Source organism: Lepisma saccharinum, chromosome 3 (assembly GCF_977018435.1).
Source record: "Lepisma saccharinum chromosome 3, izLepSacc3.1, whole genome shotgun sequence".
Lineage (NCBI taxonomy): Eukaryota > Metazoa > Arthropoda > Insecta > Zygentoma > Lepismatidae > Lepisma > Lepisma saccharinum.
The window spans coordinates 66576786-66593140 of NC_139231.1; the positions used below are offsets into that span (position 1 = coordinate 66576786).

At 37.5% G+C, this 16355-nt stretch overlaps 1 protein-coding gene across 5 annotated transcripts in view; it reads left to right on the forward strand.

Annotated features, from left to right (window-relative positions):
- Positions 1-16355, forward strand: part of scat (VPS54 subunit of GARP complex scat) — an 80267-nt gene that overhangs the window by 45843 nt on the left and 18069 nt on the right. For all 5 annotated transcript variants that reach the window (XM_083118692.1, XM_083118694.1, XM_083118690.1 and 2 more), the window contains 4 exons: positions 2020-2146; positions 4679-4786; positions 10914-11069; positions 14539-14639. In XM_083118692.1, coding sequence (XP_082974818.1) covers positions 2020-2146; positions 4679-4786; positions 10914-11069; positions 14539-14639 — 492 coding nt within the window. The remainder of the gene's footprint in view (positions 1-2019; positions 2147-4678; positions 4787-10913; positions 11070-14538; positions 14640-16355) is intronic.

Here is a 16355-nt window from a genome sequence, read left to right on the forward strand (position 1 = left end):
GTAGCATAGTTTGAGTATTCCATGTTCCAATCCTTATCTCGTAGTCCTTTAAAAGTTTGCCAGGTTCATTTTCTTTATATCTTCCTTTCTGAGGCATAGTGTTTGGTTTCTGAACCATTTTTTGTTTTATGGGGCCGGGTTGTTAGCCCTGCGCCCAACCCCCAACCTGGAGGACCAGGTAATTTTCTGTTGGGGTGTTCTTCCCCTAGCCTTTGCCTGTCCCCTGGCTACTGCAAGGCAGCAGTGCTGATTTTGGTCCGCCCAGGCTATGCCAGTACTATACAGGGTGTCATTTTAATGGCGCCCACGGACCACAGATTCGTATAGAGGACATCAAAACACACAACATTTCTCAGTAACATTTTTCTCGTTGGTGCGTCGATTCGACGCTACAGCCGTTCAAAAAAGACCGTTTTGCCGCCTGGATGCTGGCAACCTAACACAACATTTCATCGTATCTGTGACGTCATTTCCTACGGTGAAACAGCACATGGCAGGGTTGCAAGGAACACGCAAATTTTGTGAAAAATTACAAACTACCAACCACATTATTAGCTGTAAAACAAAGCGAGAAACGCGTCCAGTAGACCGAAAATCATAGCCTACCAGCTAGAAGATCAGCAGTCATCTCAGGGGAAGGGGAAATTGAACCAACGATATGAGAAATGGTACCAAACGTATTGAAAATGAAGTGTCAGTATCGAATTTTGTCTCAGCCTACATGTCAAATATCAACAACAATAAATGTTATTGGACTTACAGCTTACATGTGGCTGTTTACGCCCAACTACATGTCAAATATTTGCAAAGTCGTTGAAAGGATAATATCTACAGGTTTGTGTCCAGATGCCATGTGGTACTTTTGTACTGATAAGGGAAGTATCCGAGGTTCACGTTGTTACATTACGGCTAAAACAAGTACAACCACAGTGACAATTTTATGATGAATCAGTAACGAATGTCCTGTTCACAGCTGCAACTATTACATGTGTATCCGGTGCATGGATAAACACAGTCGTAGGAGAGCTTGTATTACTACTACATATATCCCTGTATTTTCAACGATTTTTGCCACTTGCCTCATAATGCCCTGAATATACATTATATTAGCCTATGTGTTGCTTAAATTTCGAATTTTGAGTTCTTTCATTTGTATTTTGTCATCTGTTCTGTTTCATTGTGTCACAGACATCTAGTATCAGAAGGACGAAGTGGATAGACTAAATTTTAGATGCCAACTTGGTAACTAGATTTGCAAATATTTGACATGTAAACTGAGGCAAAATTCGATATGACCACTTCCACTTGAGTTCTACTTTATTTCTACCATTTTTCGTATCGTTTGTTTACTTCCTGTTAGGTTACAGAACGTGTTTTCTCGTTTTGTTTTACGGTACATATTGTGGCTGATTGTAGCTATATCATTTTTCACAGAATATGTGTGTTTCTGGCAACCCTGGAACGCATCGCTTCACGACGGGATATGACGTCACAAATGCAATCAAATGTTGTGTGTGGTTGCCAGCATTCAGGCGGCAAAATGGTCTTTTTTGGGCGACTGTAGCGCCGAAACTATGCACCAACGAGAAAAATGTTACTGAGAAAAGTTGTTTGTTTTTATGTCTTCTGTACGTTTCCGTGGTCCGTGGGCGCCATTAAAATGACACCCTGTATATATCTATATAGCATTCCCCTATCCACCACCTGGGGAGGCGCCCGGTTGGAGATCAGCAACTCCTAGCCGGGTATAATTATATCAGAATAGTAAAATATAATCACAAAATTTAATTTTCCACAGAATACTAGTGTAAATTAAAAAGGAATGTCCGAATTTTGCATAATTTCTTATTTTTTAATCCAGATAAAGTTATTTTTGGTAGAAACAAATTAAAATTTGAGTGTTTCAAACCAGGCAATCTGTATCATGTCTGGAGTTGATGTAATGTCAATAATTATAAATTCTGCATGTAATTAACAATTTGCAGTTGATAGTTGCTTCAACATAGTGTTTCATTTCAGACATCTTAATTCTCAGTTGCTGGAAATGGAAAGGTTAATTGATAAAATGCTGAACACAGAGTTTGAAAGATATGCAACAGCTGATCTTAATCGACCACTTACTAAAGTAGTTGAGGTGTTGGAAGAGGTAAGTAAAATGAAGGTGTTTCTTTACTTTTGTACTATTTTGAAATTAAATAGTTAAATTGATTAAGAATGTGCGACTATAAAGAGCTTGGTAAAGCTAGAACTCAGATTAGCATACATTTATAAATTTAGTGTTGTGACTTAGATATACACTTTAATATATTTTATCAATGAACTTTTTTTTCAGAGTTGAATCGAAATATGGTAGCAATGTGCAGCATGATGTTATCTCAAAGGATGTTATTATTTACATAAATTTGAGAATGATCATGCAACCAACAAGATAGTCAAACAAAATAGGAGAAGCACAGTTATTGTTCAAGGAGTGTAAGATCACTTTGAAGTGTTATTTGAAATTCAATAATATGTGTAAAGTATAATGACAGTGGAGGCTTGAGTTGGGAACAGAAGAATGTATTATATCATAGAAAACCAGCTACATAGGTAGTGGTGAAGAAATTGAAATAGTGTGTACAGGAATCCCAGTGTACACTGGCCAACATTGCAGTAGCAGTAGGTCACTGAAGCCTTGATGATGTCATGTTTGTTAACCTTGTTGCCTTGTAATCAAGGGATCTGAGGTTTGATACCCGGTAGATGCACATAGATGTTTGGATTCCACTTTAAACTGTTGGTCCAGTCCCAATTAGCCTATCTGCATAAAATGGACTTAAGACAAACTTCAAACAAGGAAGTGTCTGGATGTTAATGGTGACCACTTTGAGCACCTGTTATAATTTTGTAGAATTTTGAATATGGCTTCTAGTTATTCATTGATGTCTCTACAAATTTAGTATTAAAGCGGTTCTTGTTCATGTTGTTGAAAACTCTTTTGTGAGGTATTCCTGAAGGATGTGGTGGAATGCTGTCAAAATGCAGAACTTGTATGCAGTTTCCAAGTGGAGAAGATAAGAATATGTTGTTTCATAAAACCTTACAGGTGGGGGAGGAGGGGTGTTAAGAGGATACTCTGCTTGAATCTCCCTTCCCATTTGAATTTGGGTCTACTGGAATTACATAAATGAATTAGAAAGTAAAAGCAACTCACTATGTTCAATTTAAAATATCAGTCTACTACAACCTGGCATCGACATTTTGCCATCCTTCTATTGTTGTGCAACCGTGCACTTGCCTTGAAACTAATTGTCTTGAAATTGTCCTTGCCTCCATATCAACACATGTTGAAGTGTATTCTTTTTTTTTTTTCAGTAACAGGGTGGCTACTCAATGGGAATTCATTGAATTCCGGGAATTATGTGTGAATTATTTGCTCTGGAAATTATATGTGAATTCTGCATGAATTTTTCTCCGTAGATGTTTAAAATTGCAACTTTTATTAATCCAAATCCCATTTATTTTATACATATAAATTCCCTGAGGCAAGTTTTTCACTGTTTAACTTGTATTTTTATCGATCAAGGAAAAATAGCTGCATTGAAAATAAAACAGAACCCATTTACTTTGTTAGTGTCCTTTGCAGAACAGTCTCTCTGATAAACGGAAGATTATTGGAAGCTAAGATATATTGAAGTTTATTAGGCAAATTTGAGCTTGTAATTCTTTTACAATTAACAATTCTTCGTAGATTAGTATATCCGCGTAACATTTGGGACTTGTGTTTATAGATGAATTTTGAGTCTTAAGTATGTGAAATGGCAAATGTAAACTCCGCACGTTAAATTAAATATATATGCTGTTTAATTGAATTGAATTAAATTGGATTCAATGGAATCATATCATACAGAACCTTTATATATTTGCCTTTGTATATGTGTTTGTGGTGAGAGGCAATAATATGTAAGGTTTAAATAGAAAAAGCATCTGGTTGTAGCCTTGAAATTTTGGAAATTTCTCCTTCGAAACTGGGAATTATACTTGAATTTTATCATTGTTCTAGAGTGGCCACCCCGAGTAAATATGAAATATTTGCAGGCACCAATAAAGTACAGGTATAAATGTTAATTGTCCTAATCTGATATAAAATTTCAAATGTACCATAAAGAACTGGAAAGTTTATTCACCTCCATAATTAATGAAGGTCACCAGGTAACTGCAATGTGCTTGTTTAGACATTTACTTTGCAAACCCAGAGTATACAAATGATTCCTTTATGTTCATAAAAATAGTAACAGGATGCACCGCGGGGTGACCTTCCACTTAGTACACCCAATTGTCAATCTCACTTCCACATAGTACACCTACACCTAGCAGACTAAAGAGGCTCTGTGTGTTGTCCTGTGTTTTGTCGTTATATGTGCTGAGTGCCCCTTTGCAGCCTCAGCTTTTAACCAAAGTCAGAAAATTTTAAGATTTTAGTTATACAGCATTACAGTTATGGTATTTACTTATGGTATTGGGCTGGAGCCCGGATAGTGTGACGGGTGCAAAATAGCCTTAGTGCTGACGCACCCAAAAGTTTAAATTCAAATTAAAAAAGGATGCACTGCATTTCACTGTAACATTTCTCTGATTTTGAAAAGCAGTCAATAATAATGAGAGTAATTATATAATAATTGACTTCTTCTTATTACAGGAGAAACTGGTATCAATAATATTTGGCATGCTGCATCAGAAGCACTTCAACTTTATAGACACCTATAAGGAAGAAGCATTCACAACTGTTAAGGCTATTGTTAAGCAGGTAGGTACTGTTTTTGCCATGTCTTGCTTTATTCTATTGAATAATATGTGCAGGCTGATTCAAAGTCATGCAATTACTGGGACAATACTGATGCCAGTTCATCAGCTTCAGATGATATTTCAGTGGAATATACACGGGGCTGCATACACTGAAAGTCAAAGTTCAACACATTTGTCCTGCAATTTTTGGCTTACAAAATTTTGCACATCCATGAAAATATTTTGACTTCTGACGTGCCCAGATTGTATCCCACTAAGGCATTTTTATGTTGCTCACATTATCGTAGTTTTCACACAACATTAATCAAACTTAAAGTAAATGCCTGTTGAAGAGAGTATGATATCCCACACTCCTGGAAATCTCGGGGAATTTCAAAAAAGTAAAATTACCAGGGAAAATCATCTAAATGGGCAATGAGTCCCACTGAAGTACATCTGATGGGCTAGAATATGCTCTACCTGTTGATTTTCTTCACACAAGCTGCTTTGACGATATAAGCTTGTAATATATGTTTATTTTCCATTACAGATTAATTGATATTGTGTCCATTTGTAAACTTGTGTTTCTCAAAAGTGTGAATATATTTGTTCTACATGTGGTATGTTTGAAATGTTATTTTGTGCACTGTAATACACAGGGTTGCTATGCATCTGGAAAACCTGGGAAATGTCAGGGAAAAATCAGGGAATTTTGCAGATTGTCTGGAATTTGCATGCATTTTGGAGTGTGCAAGAGATAAAGTTGCAAAATGAACAAGCAGTTCACTTCCACGTCTGGATTCAGTTCTTGTGATTCCACTACTAAAAAAGATTCAGTTTGGAAACTTGTTTCTTTCGTTCTTATGATTCTCAGTCTTGTGCAAAATTATTGTTCCTTCGAATTTCTGTAATAAATTTTCACTTTTGTAATACTAGATATTAGAAAGAATATCAAAGTAAAATTTGCAGTCCAGATTATTGATTGATAATTAAAATACATTGATAATATGATTATAATTATCAGAAAGGTTGGTGAAGATGAGGTTATCATCTATTATTTTATAGATCTTAGTCTTGTTGGCATTTCCTATATCCAACAAAAATTTCTCCAGATGCTGTGTACTTATAAATGTAAGCAAAAAAGCAGCATTTTCTACAACACAATAAATCTGCCAGAAAATGAAAAATTGTGTATGGTTTATGACCTTTTTCTGTTTTTATATTGTGGAGATCTGTTATGGTGAAATAATGTACCTCTGTTACCTTAGCCTGAAGGCTAGATGCACGTGATTGTAGCACCCAATACATTTGATGCAGATTGTAATTTTGCATTTTACTCTTCGAATTTTCACATGTTCTTGTGTGTGTACAGGGTGGGCAAAAGGTCCCTTTACATGTTAATACGAGGCACATCCAGAAAGTAAGTTTCCCTATTTTTTTCCCATGGAAGTAAACATAACGAGCCGTGTAAATTGCACATGCGCATCAGAGCTAAGACGTATCAATCATATGCCAGGCGGACAGATCCTGCCCGGCGCCAGTAGCGAGGCAGCAGTGATCCGAAGTGGAAGCTCGTATTCCTTCTCCCGCCGCATGCCACTAGCGAGGCAGCAGTGGTCCGAAATGGAAGCTCGTATTCCTTCTCCCGCCGCATGCGAGGTTCGGTCGGTGATAAAGTTCCTGAATGCACAAAGCATTGCGCTAATTGACATTCATCGTCAGCTCTGTGAGGTCTATGGGCCGAACATTATGAGTAAGCAGATGGTGCGTCGCTGGTGTCGGTAGTTTTCGGAAGGTCGTCAAAGTGTCCATGATGAAGAGTGCAGTGGGCGTCCGTCCCTCATCACTGATGATCTGGTTGAGCTGGTGCGGCAGCGCATCGTAGAGAACCGTCGCTTCACGATTACGGAGTTGAGTAGCCTTTTTCCGCAGATATCGCGATCCGTGTTGCATGAGATTGTCACGCAGCGCCTGCTGTTCAAAAAATTGTGTGCCAGGTGGGTGCCGAAAAACCTGACACCCGAACACAAAATGAAACGTTCAGGAGCAGCACTGACATTCCTGCAACGGTACCATGATGACGGCGATGATTTCCTCGACAGGATCGTCACGGGCGATGAGACGTGGATTTCGCACTTCACCCCGGAAACCAAGCAGCAGTCAATGCATTGGCGGCATAGTGGATCTCCGGTCAAGAAGAAATTCAAACAGACGCTGTCGGTACAGAAAGTGATGTGCACCGTGTTTTGGGACAGGAAGGGCATTTTGCTCATTGACTTCCTCCCCAGAGGTGAAACGGTGAACGCTAACCATTACTGTGAAACACTAAGGAAATTCCGACGTGCCATTCAAAACAAGAGGCGTGGCATGCTTACTGCAGGTGTTGTGCTCCTCCATGACAATGCTCGTCCACATACGGCTCGGCGCACAGCAGCTGTTTTGACGGAATTTGGCTGGGAGTTGTTTGATCATCCACCTTACAGTCCTGATCTGGCTCCCAGCGATTTTCACGTTTTCTTGCACCTCAAGAAATTCCTGTCCTCCGGTGAGCGTTTTGGCAACGACGAAGAGCTGAAGACGTCTGTCACACGCTGGTTCCATTCACAGGCGGCAGAGTTCTACGTCAGTGGGATCCAAAAGTTGATACCACGATACCACAAGTGTCTCAATTCTGGTGATTGCTATGTTGAAAAATAGCTGAACCTTTGCTGTACCTGTTGCCAATAAATGGTTTCCTGAAACTGTGTTGGTTTTGTAAAAAAAATAGGGAAACTTACTTTCTGGATGCACCTCGTAGCATAGTACAGTTAGACTTTTATGGGAAATCGAGTGCAATCCGCCCCATGTTATGATTTGGGCAGGGATAACGGCAGACCATCTGCTTGGACCATAGTTCATTGATGATCCTGTGAACCAGAACAGCTGTCTTCACATGATTAACACGTGGTTGCTTCCAGACTTAACGGCAAGAGGAATAGCTGACATCGTTACACTTCAACAAGACGGCGCTCCACCACATTTTGCTGTGAGTGTCCGCAAATGGCTAAATGAACTGTTTCCAAACCGCTGGATTGGACGTGGATCACGAGACCTTCCAGCACCGTTGCCATGGCCTCCACGTAGCCCAGACCTCACCACACCGGACAATGCACTATGGGGCATAATGAAAGAAGACGTTCGTAAACGACGATACGTGAACGACGATCAACTGAAAGACTGAGTTCGCAAGGCATTTGAAATGATCACCCCTGATATGCTGCAGCGGATGCACACAAGAACATGGCGACGCATCAACCTTTGCATCGAACATGGAGGAATGGACACTGACGTTGTTGATCAACGAACCTTTAACCCTTGTAACAAAGTTAATATGTTATTTTCACAATAAATGTTAATGTTAACCAGACATTGTTTATTCAAAATAAATGTTGAAATTTTAAAAAATATACTGTTTTGTATTCATAACAATGTTTATCTACATGTCTAACTCTACTATGCTATTAACATGTAAAGGGACTTTTCGCCCACCCTGTAGAATAAAATTTGCTAAAAAAAAAAAAAAAAAAAAAAAAAAAGAGTTGTGAAAGTCAATATTCAAAATAATTAACGGATTATATATTTAATTGAAAAACAAGGTTCAAAAGCAAAAATCATAATGATAAACGTGTCTGGAAAAATTTCATTTTTGGACTGGAAAACCTGGAAATGTCAGGAAATATCATAATCAAAAAATCGTAGCAACCCTCAATACAGTTGGAAAAGATGTTTAACTTACACAAATATCTGTAACTGTAATCCTTAATTAATGTACACAGGGAGGTCATTTTATTCTTAATTTAGTTTGGTTTCAGAAAGTGAACTAACATTGAATATTTCCCAGTACTGATGAACTACTGATATAAAATTTACTGATTCTGATAACTGAGCCAATGGAAAATTGCAAATGATTCTTGCAGAACAATCATTCACTTCCTCACTCAATTAATGTATGTAAGCAAATGCTTCAGTAGGATTACTTTTATAATGAACTGCTTAATTAGACATTTACTTTACAAAAGCATTATCAGTAATATTACCAATACACAGAGATACCCATACTGATAGAGTGACAATCAGTTGCGCCGCCAGGATTAATCATCTGGGGGTGCTGAAGGGGTGCAGAATAAAATGTAGGAGATGCGATGCTAAAAATGAAGAAAGCATGAAATATGCATGCATGTTTTAGCAGAGGCGCAACCACAATTTTTGTCTTGGGGGTGCAATTTCCAAGATAAACGTGCCAATAATAATAATGACATTATTATCCTCGTAAATCACGCAAAAAGGGGAGAAGTCTGTGCTAAAGCATTTATGTTGGTCAAACGATTTGAAATATTTTTGAAAGACAGAAAATGCATGACGAATATAATTCTTTTTGTACATATGACATGTATAACTTTCATGTACAACATACAGTATGTTTTACACACATGCGACATGGAGCGACGTAAAAATAACAAAATACATATGCAACATGTTAACACTAAATTGTGTACGTATTCAAAGTTTCTTTAATAAAGGTTAAAAAAGGTAAAGTGCTCCCCTGTGCATAGAACCATGCCATGAAGACATATAGGGGGTGTGGGGTTAACGCCCCACACTTTCTTGATCCGGTCGTGAGTGGGGGTGATGTGATCAGCACCATGCCCCTGACCGCCTTTACCCCCCAGGGTTTCCCCCAGGTACTCATGTTATTCAAGCTGGGTGGGTGCCGGGGCCGCTTCCATCGTTAGAAAAGTTAATACATATATATATATATAACATATTGTCTAAATGCATTACATAATCAATTCATCCACTTCATAACAAACCAACAGCAAAAATTATATAAATCTATGAAATGTGCGTGCTTCTTTTCATCCAAGCAATTGTCCATGCATTTAAGACCAATCTGCTTAGCATTAACAGTCTGAAGTACATAGTTGGTCTTACTTCTCTATCTAGCAATTTACAATGCATTACAGAATAGAATGATATTGCTCACTTCGCTCGCAAAAAAAGAAATAGTTTTAATTTAGTTTGTTCGCCTCCCCCTAGCTACGGCTCTGAACGTTTACAAATTTACGAGAAAAAAAAAATATTTTTGTTACATAAAATTGAAATTGATGATGGCAATTGCCTCTCCCTCTCCTGCAGGTGCCCTTGGCCATCTGGAAGAAAAAAAGAAATATATGAAAACTAAAACTATAACATCTTGAGTATCATTTTGTCCTGCTACTCTTAGATTGTACTAGCTTACTTCAATGTTTGCACCCTTGCCCTCCCTTCTAGAATTGATTTCCGACCATGGTTGGTGGGGGGGGGGGGTAATGCCCCCTGTGATTGCGCCACTGGCTATCTTCCGTCTGTCCAGGTGCTGCGGTGTCAGGACAAAACGCGAGGTGCCCGGCTATCCCCATCAATGGACTGTGACATTTCTTTGCATACTTTGGGATTTTCGACAAAATCTGAAATGGTACTTTACTAAACATGTTACGTGGAACATATAGAATGTGCTAACAGGTAAACTACCTGTCACAATACAACTAGCTTTAAACAATTTTCCGACGACGACCTGATGATTTCTTGAAAGCACCTGAAATTTTGTTCCAGTGAGTCTTGGAGAAAAGAAGAACAACAAGGCAGACAATAAAACCATTTGACAGAACTCACTGAGCTGTAGGCCACTTAAAAAAGAAGAAGAAACAACTCTTAACAACAATACTTTTGAAAGAAAAGACAGCAACCACCAATACCGGCAAATATATGCGGCTTCTCTTTCAGTGCTTGGCTATTGAATACAATAAAAGCTTGTAAGAACCTAAACTACAAGAACAATAATTCTGCAATGCAAGCAATATGTACATACAAGAAAAAAATGTCACACATGATATTGATTGTAGCTCTGCAGTGCACCAATTGTCAAACTTCAACTTATCTAAATGTGAAAATTATCTGGCACATTCAGTTTGAAATTCTATCTTGGTAAGCCCACTCTCACTGCAACAGTTATAAGGTTTGCTGATGCTGATTGAATAAAACGCTTCAGTGACAAAATGTACATTTCTTAATGTTAGTATTTACAATTTGGTTAGTGATGCCATTGTAACAACATCAACATTCTGTTCCAGGTTGTGATAGAGGAAGTGGCTGCCTGTGACTCGGCAGAAATGGAAGACAGTTCTAACAATCTAGGGGACCAGTTGCAAGTGCTTTCTCTCGAGGGCTGGATTCACTTGCTTAAGAAGACAACATCTACGCTACTGCTGCTTCTCAAAAGAATAAAGGTATCAATATTTTTAATCTGTACTTCTTTTTATGGGGTGTGAGCAAGGGTGGTCCGTGACTTTTACAGCAAGGGAAGCACATATCGTAAGAAATTTTAAAAAGCATTATTATTATTATTATTATTATTATTATTAATGCCTTCTTTATGAATTCTTCTATCACTAGATTGTAGAATTCGTCTGCATTTTCATTTCAGTTTTAGCAGCTTCTCAATTACTGGCCTTTGGTATTTCTTACGGGTGTGCGGGATCCCGAAAAATCAGGAAATATTGAATGGTCATTTTAAAAAGTCATTAATTCTCTGTTTTATGCATTTTAAGTTTCTGAAACTTATCGGAAATTGTTATTTTAATCCAGAAATGCAAAAACAATCACTTAAAATGAAAATGACGTGTAGAATTCGAGATTTCCAGAGCTTCAGGAAATTTCGAACATTTCCCGACTTTGTCTAAAATTGTGAAATTTTCCCATCGGGATTTAAAAAATTTCCCATCCCGACCTGAAAAATTCCTTCCCGCACACCCCTAGTATTTCTACATTAACTGTGAATTCGGTGAAATGATCGTTCAGCTCTAGCACTAGACACGGGAATTGTTTAAACCAACTTGAAAAATTCAAAAAAGCTTTCTTCAAGTGAAACAAAGGTTTTTGTACTCCCATCGAGATATATTGATCTGAGGAATAAGCGACACTTATTTCACTTCTGTGACGAGCCATGTCAAATGTTGATCATAACTTAATTTCCAAGAATAGAGAATATGTCTCCAGAAATATTTTTTGCGTTCTTTTTATCAACTAATTGTAAAAACTTTAATTTTTTTGATTCATTATCTCCAGTTGGTGCTGTTGATCTTTTTGCAAGTTTATTATCTGCAAATGTTGTCAGGAGAATTTCAGCGTGGATTTGAGTTTTGCCGATGACACTGTGATGTTTAAGTAAATTGTTCATATAATCGAAACCTGCACTGCACCACACACCCTTTTCATTTGAAAATAAGTCCTCCTGGATGGTAGAGTGGTAACATTGTCGCCTTGAAATGAAGGGAGAGAGAGTTTGATACCCGGTGGAGTCACATAAAGGTTCGGATCCAACTTTAAACTGTAGGTCCAGCCTATGAGTTATGTGGATTCATTCCCTTCGAGTCAATTGAACTGCACTGATTTGTCAAATGTTAAATATGATTTTTAAACCTATGTTTTTCATACAAATTCTAGAAATTACGCACATGAAATTTACTGCGATAACTGACAACACAAAATTCTCTGTAAATGAAGAAAAAATATTACAAAATAATTTATTTTTGGCAGATTTAGTTCGAGAAAAACTGTGAGACTGGAATGAGTGGCAGTCATGCGTTCCCTACGCCGAAGATCTACGAAGAATGCCGAATGCTCCCTTCCCTTTGCCGAGGGTGAGCGACACGCGGACACTGGTGGTCGTCTGCTACAACGAGGACACGTGACTTGCGGTTTTTACAATAGGCCGTACAAGTAGATATATGACTACATAAGAATAGTTTGAATGAAACTAAAAATAAATTGACCACAGAAACACAGTTAATACTTCAACTTTGTAAGGGAATGACTCATTCCCTTCATTCCATGGAATAATTGCCCATGGGTGTGAGTCAACTGAAGACCATAGTTTATTTTTTTGCTTTTTCCCTTGCAGATTTTTGCATGTAAAGTTGCACCAGTTTACCAATAATCTTCGGGATATACATGCGGTCACTTATGCAAAAGTCTCCAACCATTTGCTTCAGGAGTGACATGAATTGTTTTTTTTTCACCGCTGTTATATACCACTGATTTAGCATTTTTTAACCGCTTTTGTCAATTTTTATTTACCATAAATTTGTGTCCCTTCTAATAAGCAACTGGAAATAAGTTTCGTTCACCCACACCAGATTATCCACAGACACAATCTATTTTTACTATGTTTAAATTTCGTCACTTAAATAGAGCCTCCCCAATGGCATAGTAGTAACGTCTTCACCTGGTCATCAAGGGGTCCTGGGTTTGATACCTTGTGGAGACACGTGGTTGTTCGGATCCCACTTTAAACTGTAGCTCCAGTCCCAATTAGCCTATCTGTGCATAAAAGTGGACCTAAAACTCAAGCAATAATGTGTATAATAATAAATATACATGAGTGATCTAATTAATAAAAACTTCAATACCTGAAGGTCAAGGAATTCTTATGACAAATGTACGAACACCTTGAAAAATATCTTTTAGCCCAAATCTTGTCCAACCTCCTGGTGAAAGTTTGATGAAAGTAAAGGTACATGCCAAAAATGAATATTACCTTCGTGAAATTATTGGTATATAGTATCCAAAACTGATAGATTGATGGGATACACTTCCTGTAGAATACTTACTTTTGTTCATTTATTTTTTTAAGTCCAATTTATACTCAAGACAGGTTAATAGAGCATGTGCATGCAGTTTAAAGTGGGACCCTGAACCACTGTGCAATGTGCCTCCGCTGTGAATTAAACCTGAGACCCCTTGACTACAAGTACCACTACATCATTGAGGATGCTCCAGAATACTTGTAAATACAATATATTGAACCTTGCTTTTACGTTTTTCAGTGGTCCAAGTTTTAAAATTAAATAAAATTCAGGAAAATGTAAAATCTGGGGAAATTTTACAATCTTTTGATCTATTGGGATAACGAGGATTGAAATTCAGGAACATAAAATCAAGGGTCCACTGGATTCTGTATAATTTATGCTGTTAACAATATCTAGTTAATAGTGTGCATAAAAATCAACGCTAGTTTTGATATGTTCAGTGCTGGGGGGGGGGGGGTGGGAGGCGGTAATGGCTGAATTAAAGAAAACATCTGCTTCTACCCATGAATTTTGGGAATATTCGCCTTGAAAATCGGCAATTTTACTTGAATTTTATTGTGGTCCTGGAGTAACCACCCTGTTGTTTGTTGTTATTTTTCTTTTTCACATTTATCAGCGGAGTGAGGGAAAAGTTTTTACTAAATATTTTGCAAATATACAATAATATTGAATATTGTAGATAGTCATTTCTATGTTTATAGTGATTTTGCCAGGTTATCGAATGTTGAATTATCTATACCCAATAACATCACTGTTTTCATGATCGACTGAAAATTCGCTGTGGTATTTCAAATTTGTAAAAAATAATATTTTTTTAGAAATAAAACTCTCCCATTGCCTCATTTGCAGTAAAAGGTCTTCATAACGTAGGTTACCAATACATTTAGCATCATCATGGACGCAAGAAAGGGAGCGAGTATTTTAGAGGCTTATAAAACACTTCTTCTGGATGCGAGGCTGAAGTGCACACCCATAAAGTCAGGCCACCAGCTGCCACTGCATGTAGGTGCTTTACGGTTCAATTTGGATGCTACATAAACATTTAAATTCTGTTAGATGAATTGTTTACATTAGAATATCACAGACAATTATTTATTTATCATTTCAGTCTGTCCATGATGTGATGCATAAAGCAGCTATTGTAACATCTGGCTCCAATTTTGAACATGAATGTGATGAAGAGGATGCACCAAGTATTCGATTGTCTATGTAAGTGCTATGTTTACTCAATACTTTGAAATATACCCTTAGTTGTGGGTTTGCATGGTGATGAGCGTTGTTTCTTAATGGAAATATTTCTAGTTATGTTTAAAATCAATTCTCCTGTGCCTGTAATGATTTTTATGAAATTAAACAGTTATATGCAAAACATGACGATTTCACACCAAAGTGAGTAGCAACATTTGACCACACTGAATAGGCACTTCGCCCTACTGTCTGTAGAAAGCATTCATCAATACTTTGGTGAATGAGATGGCAAGATTTAATGCTATTTAAAAAAAAATGTTTGGTCCGAGTGACATCAACACAACAAAAATGCAACTTGTCATTTAATGATTGAATGATTTGACTTATTTTACTTTTCTTTTCTGCGACCTTTGACAAATTTGCAAAGATGAGGATGAAAAGTATATATGGATCACACAACACGAGCCCCAGAGAGGATTATACTGACTGTAAGTTCAGCCTTGCTAATCTGCAAGTTACACTAAAAACGTAACTTAATGTAATGAGCCATGGTAGCTCAGTCGTTAGGGCATCTGACTACTATGCAAGAGACCTGGGTTCGATCCCTGGCAGGGGAGAACCGGGAATTTTTCCACCTGTTCAAGTGGCTGCGTCGTCCACCCAGCGTCGTATAAAGTGGGTACCTGGAGGAAACTCTGGGGAGTAAAGGAGGCCAGGGGCATGGTGCTGATCACATCACCCCCACCTTCGGCCGTGATCAAGAAAGTGTGGGGCCCTAACCCCACACCCCCTGTATGCCTTTATAGCATGGTGCATAGCACAGGGGAGCATTTTACCTTTAAAAACGTAACGTTTCCACTCTCTAACAGGTTCTTCTTCGGACGAAACTTCACAATAAATTTACATTCAACTGAATTCAAATCTTAACAAACAGTTAGAATTTATTGTGAAGTTTCTTCTGAAGAAGATCCTGTTAGAGGGTGGAAACGTTTAATTTTTAGTGTATATATTTTTATACTAAAATTTTGCCTTGGTCAGTATTTTAATGTTTTATTAACATAGAGACATGTCTTAACTGTGATACATATTTAGTTATTTTCACCAATATATGGAGTTAAATATGGGCTTAAAATTTTAAAAAAAATACCTTTTTAATAATAGAAGACGCCACACAAGCTACATAAAATACAGCACGCTTACATTGACATTAATTGTAAAACAACACAATTTTTTTTCATTTTCTTTTTCCAAACCAATGAATAACAAAATTTTGTTGTGAATTTCTTTCCGTTGTCTCTTAAGATGAATTTATATTGACTAAAACTGCATTCAATATTGCAAGAAGTAATGAAAGTGTATTTCAAATTTGCAATGACTGCTGGAGTTAACGTTGCCAAAATAACGTTTGTAACAACCAGGAGTCAATGCTTGAGCCCTCATTCTTTCTTGTGAACAACAATTGTAAATAAACAGGAATTTTAAGTGTTTTACAATAGCAAAGCAAACAGTAGCTAGGTGTAATATTGAGGGGGGGGGGAAGATTGTTCGGATGACAGAAAATTTGTAATTAATGCAATTGGAGGGTATAAAATAGGTCGTAAACTTTCATTTGTTTAACGTCAATTCAGACTTTGTCAGTTATTCACGAGAAATTTGCCCAACTTTTTCCGTCACACGAGGACATGTAGTTATTGCATTTTCAGAACATGTTGAGAAATGTTCTGAAATATGGAACTA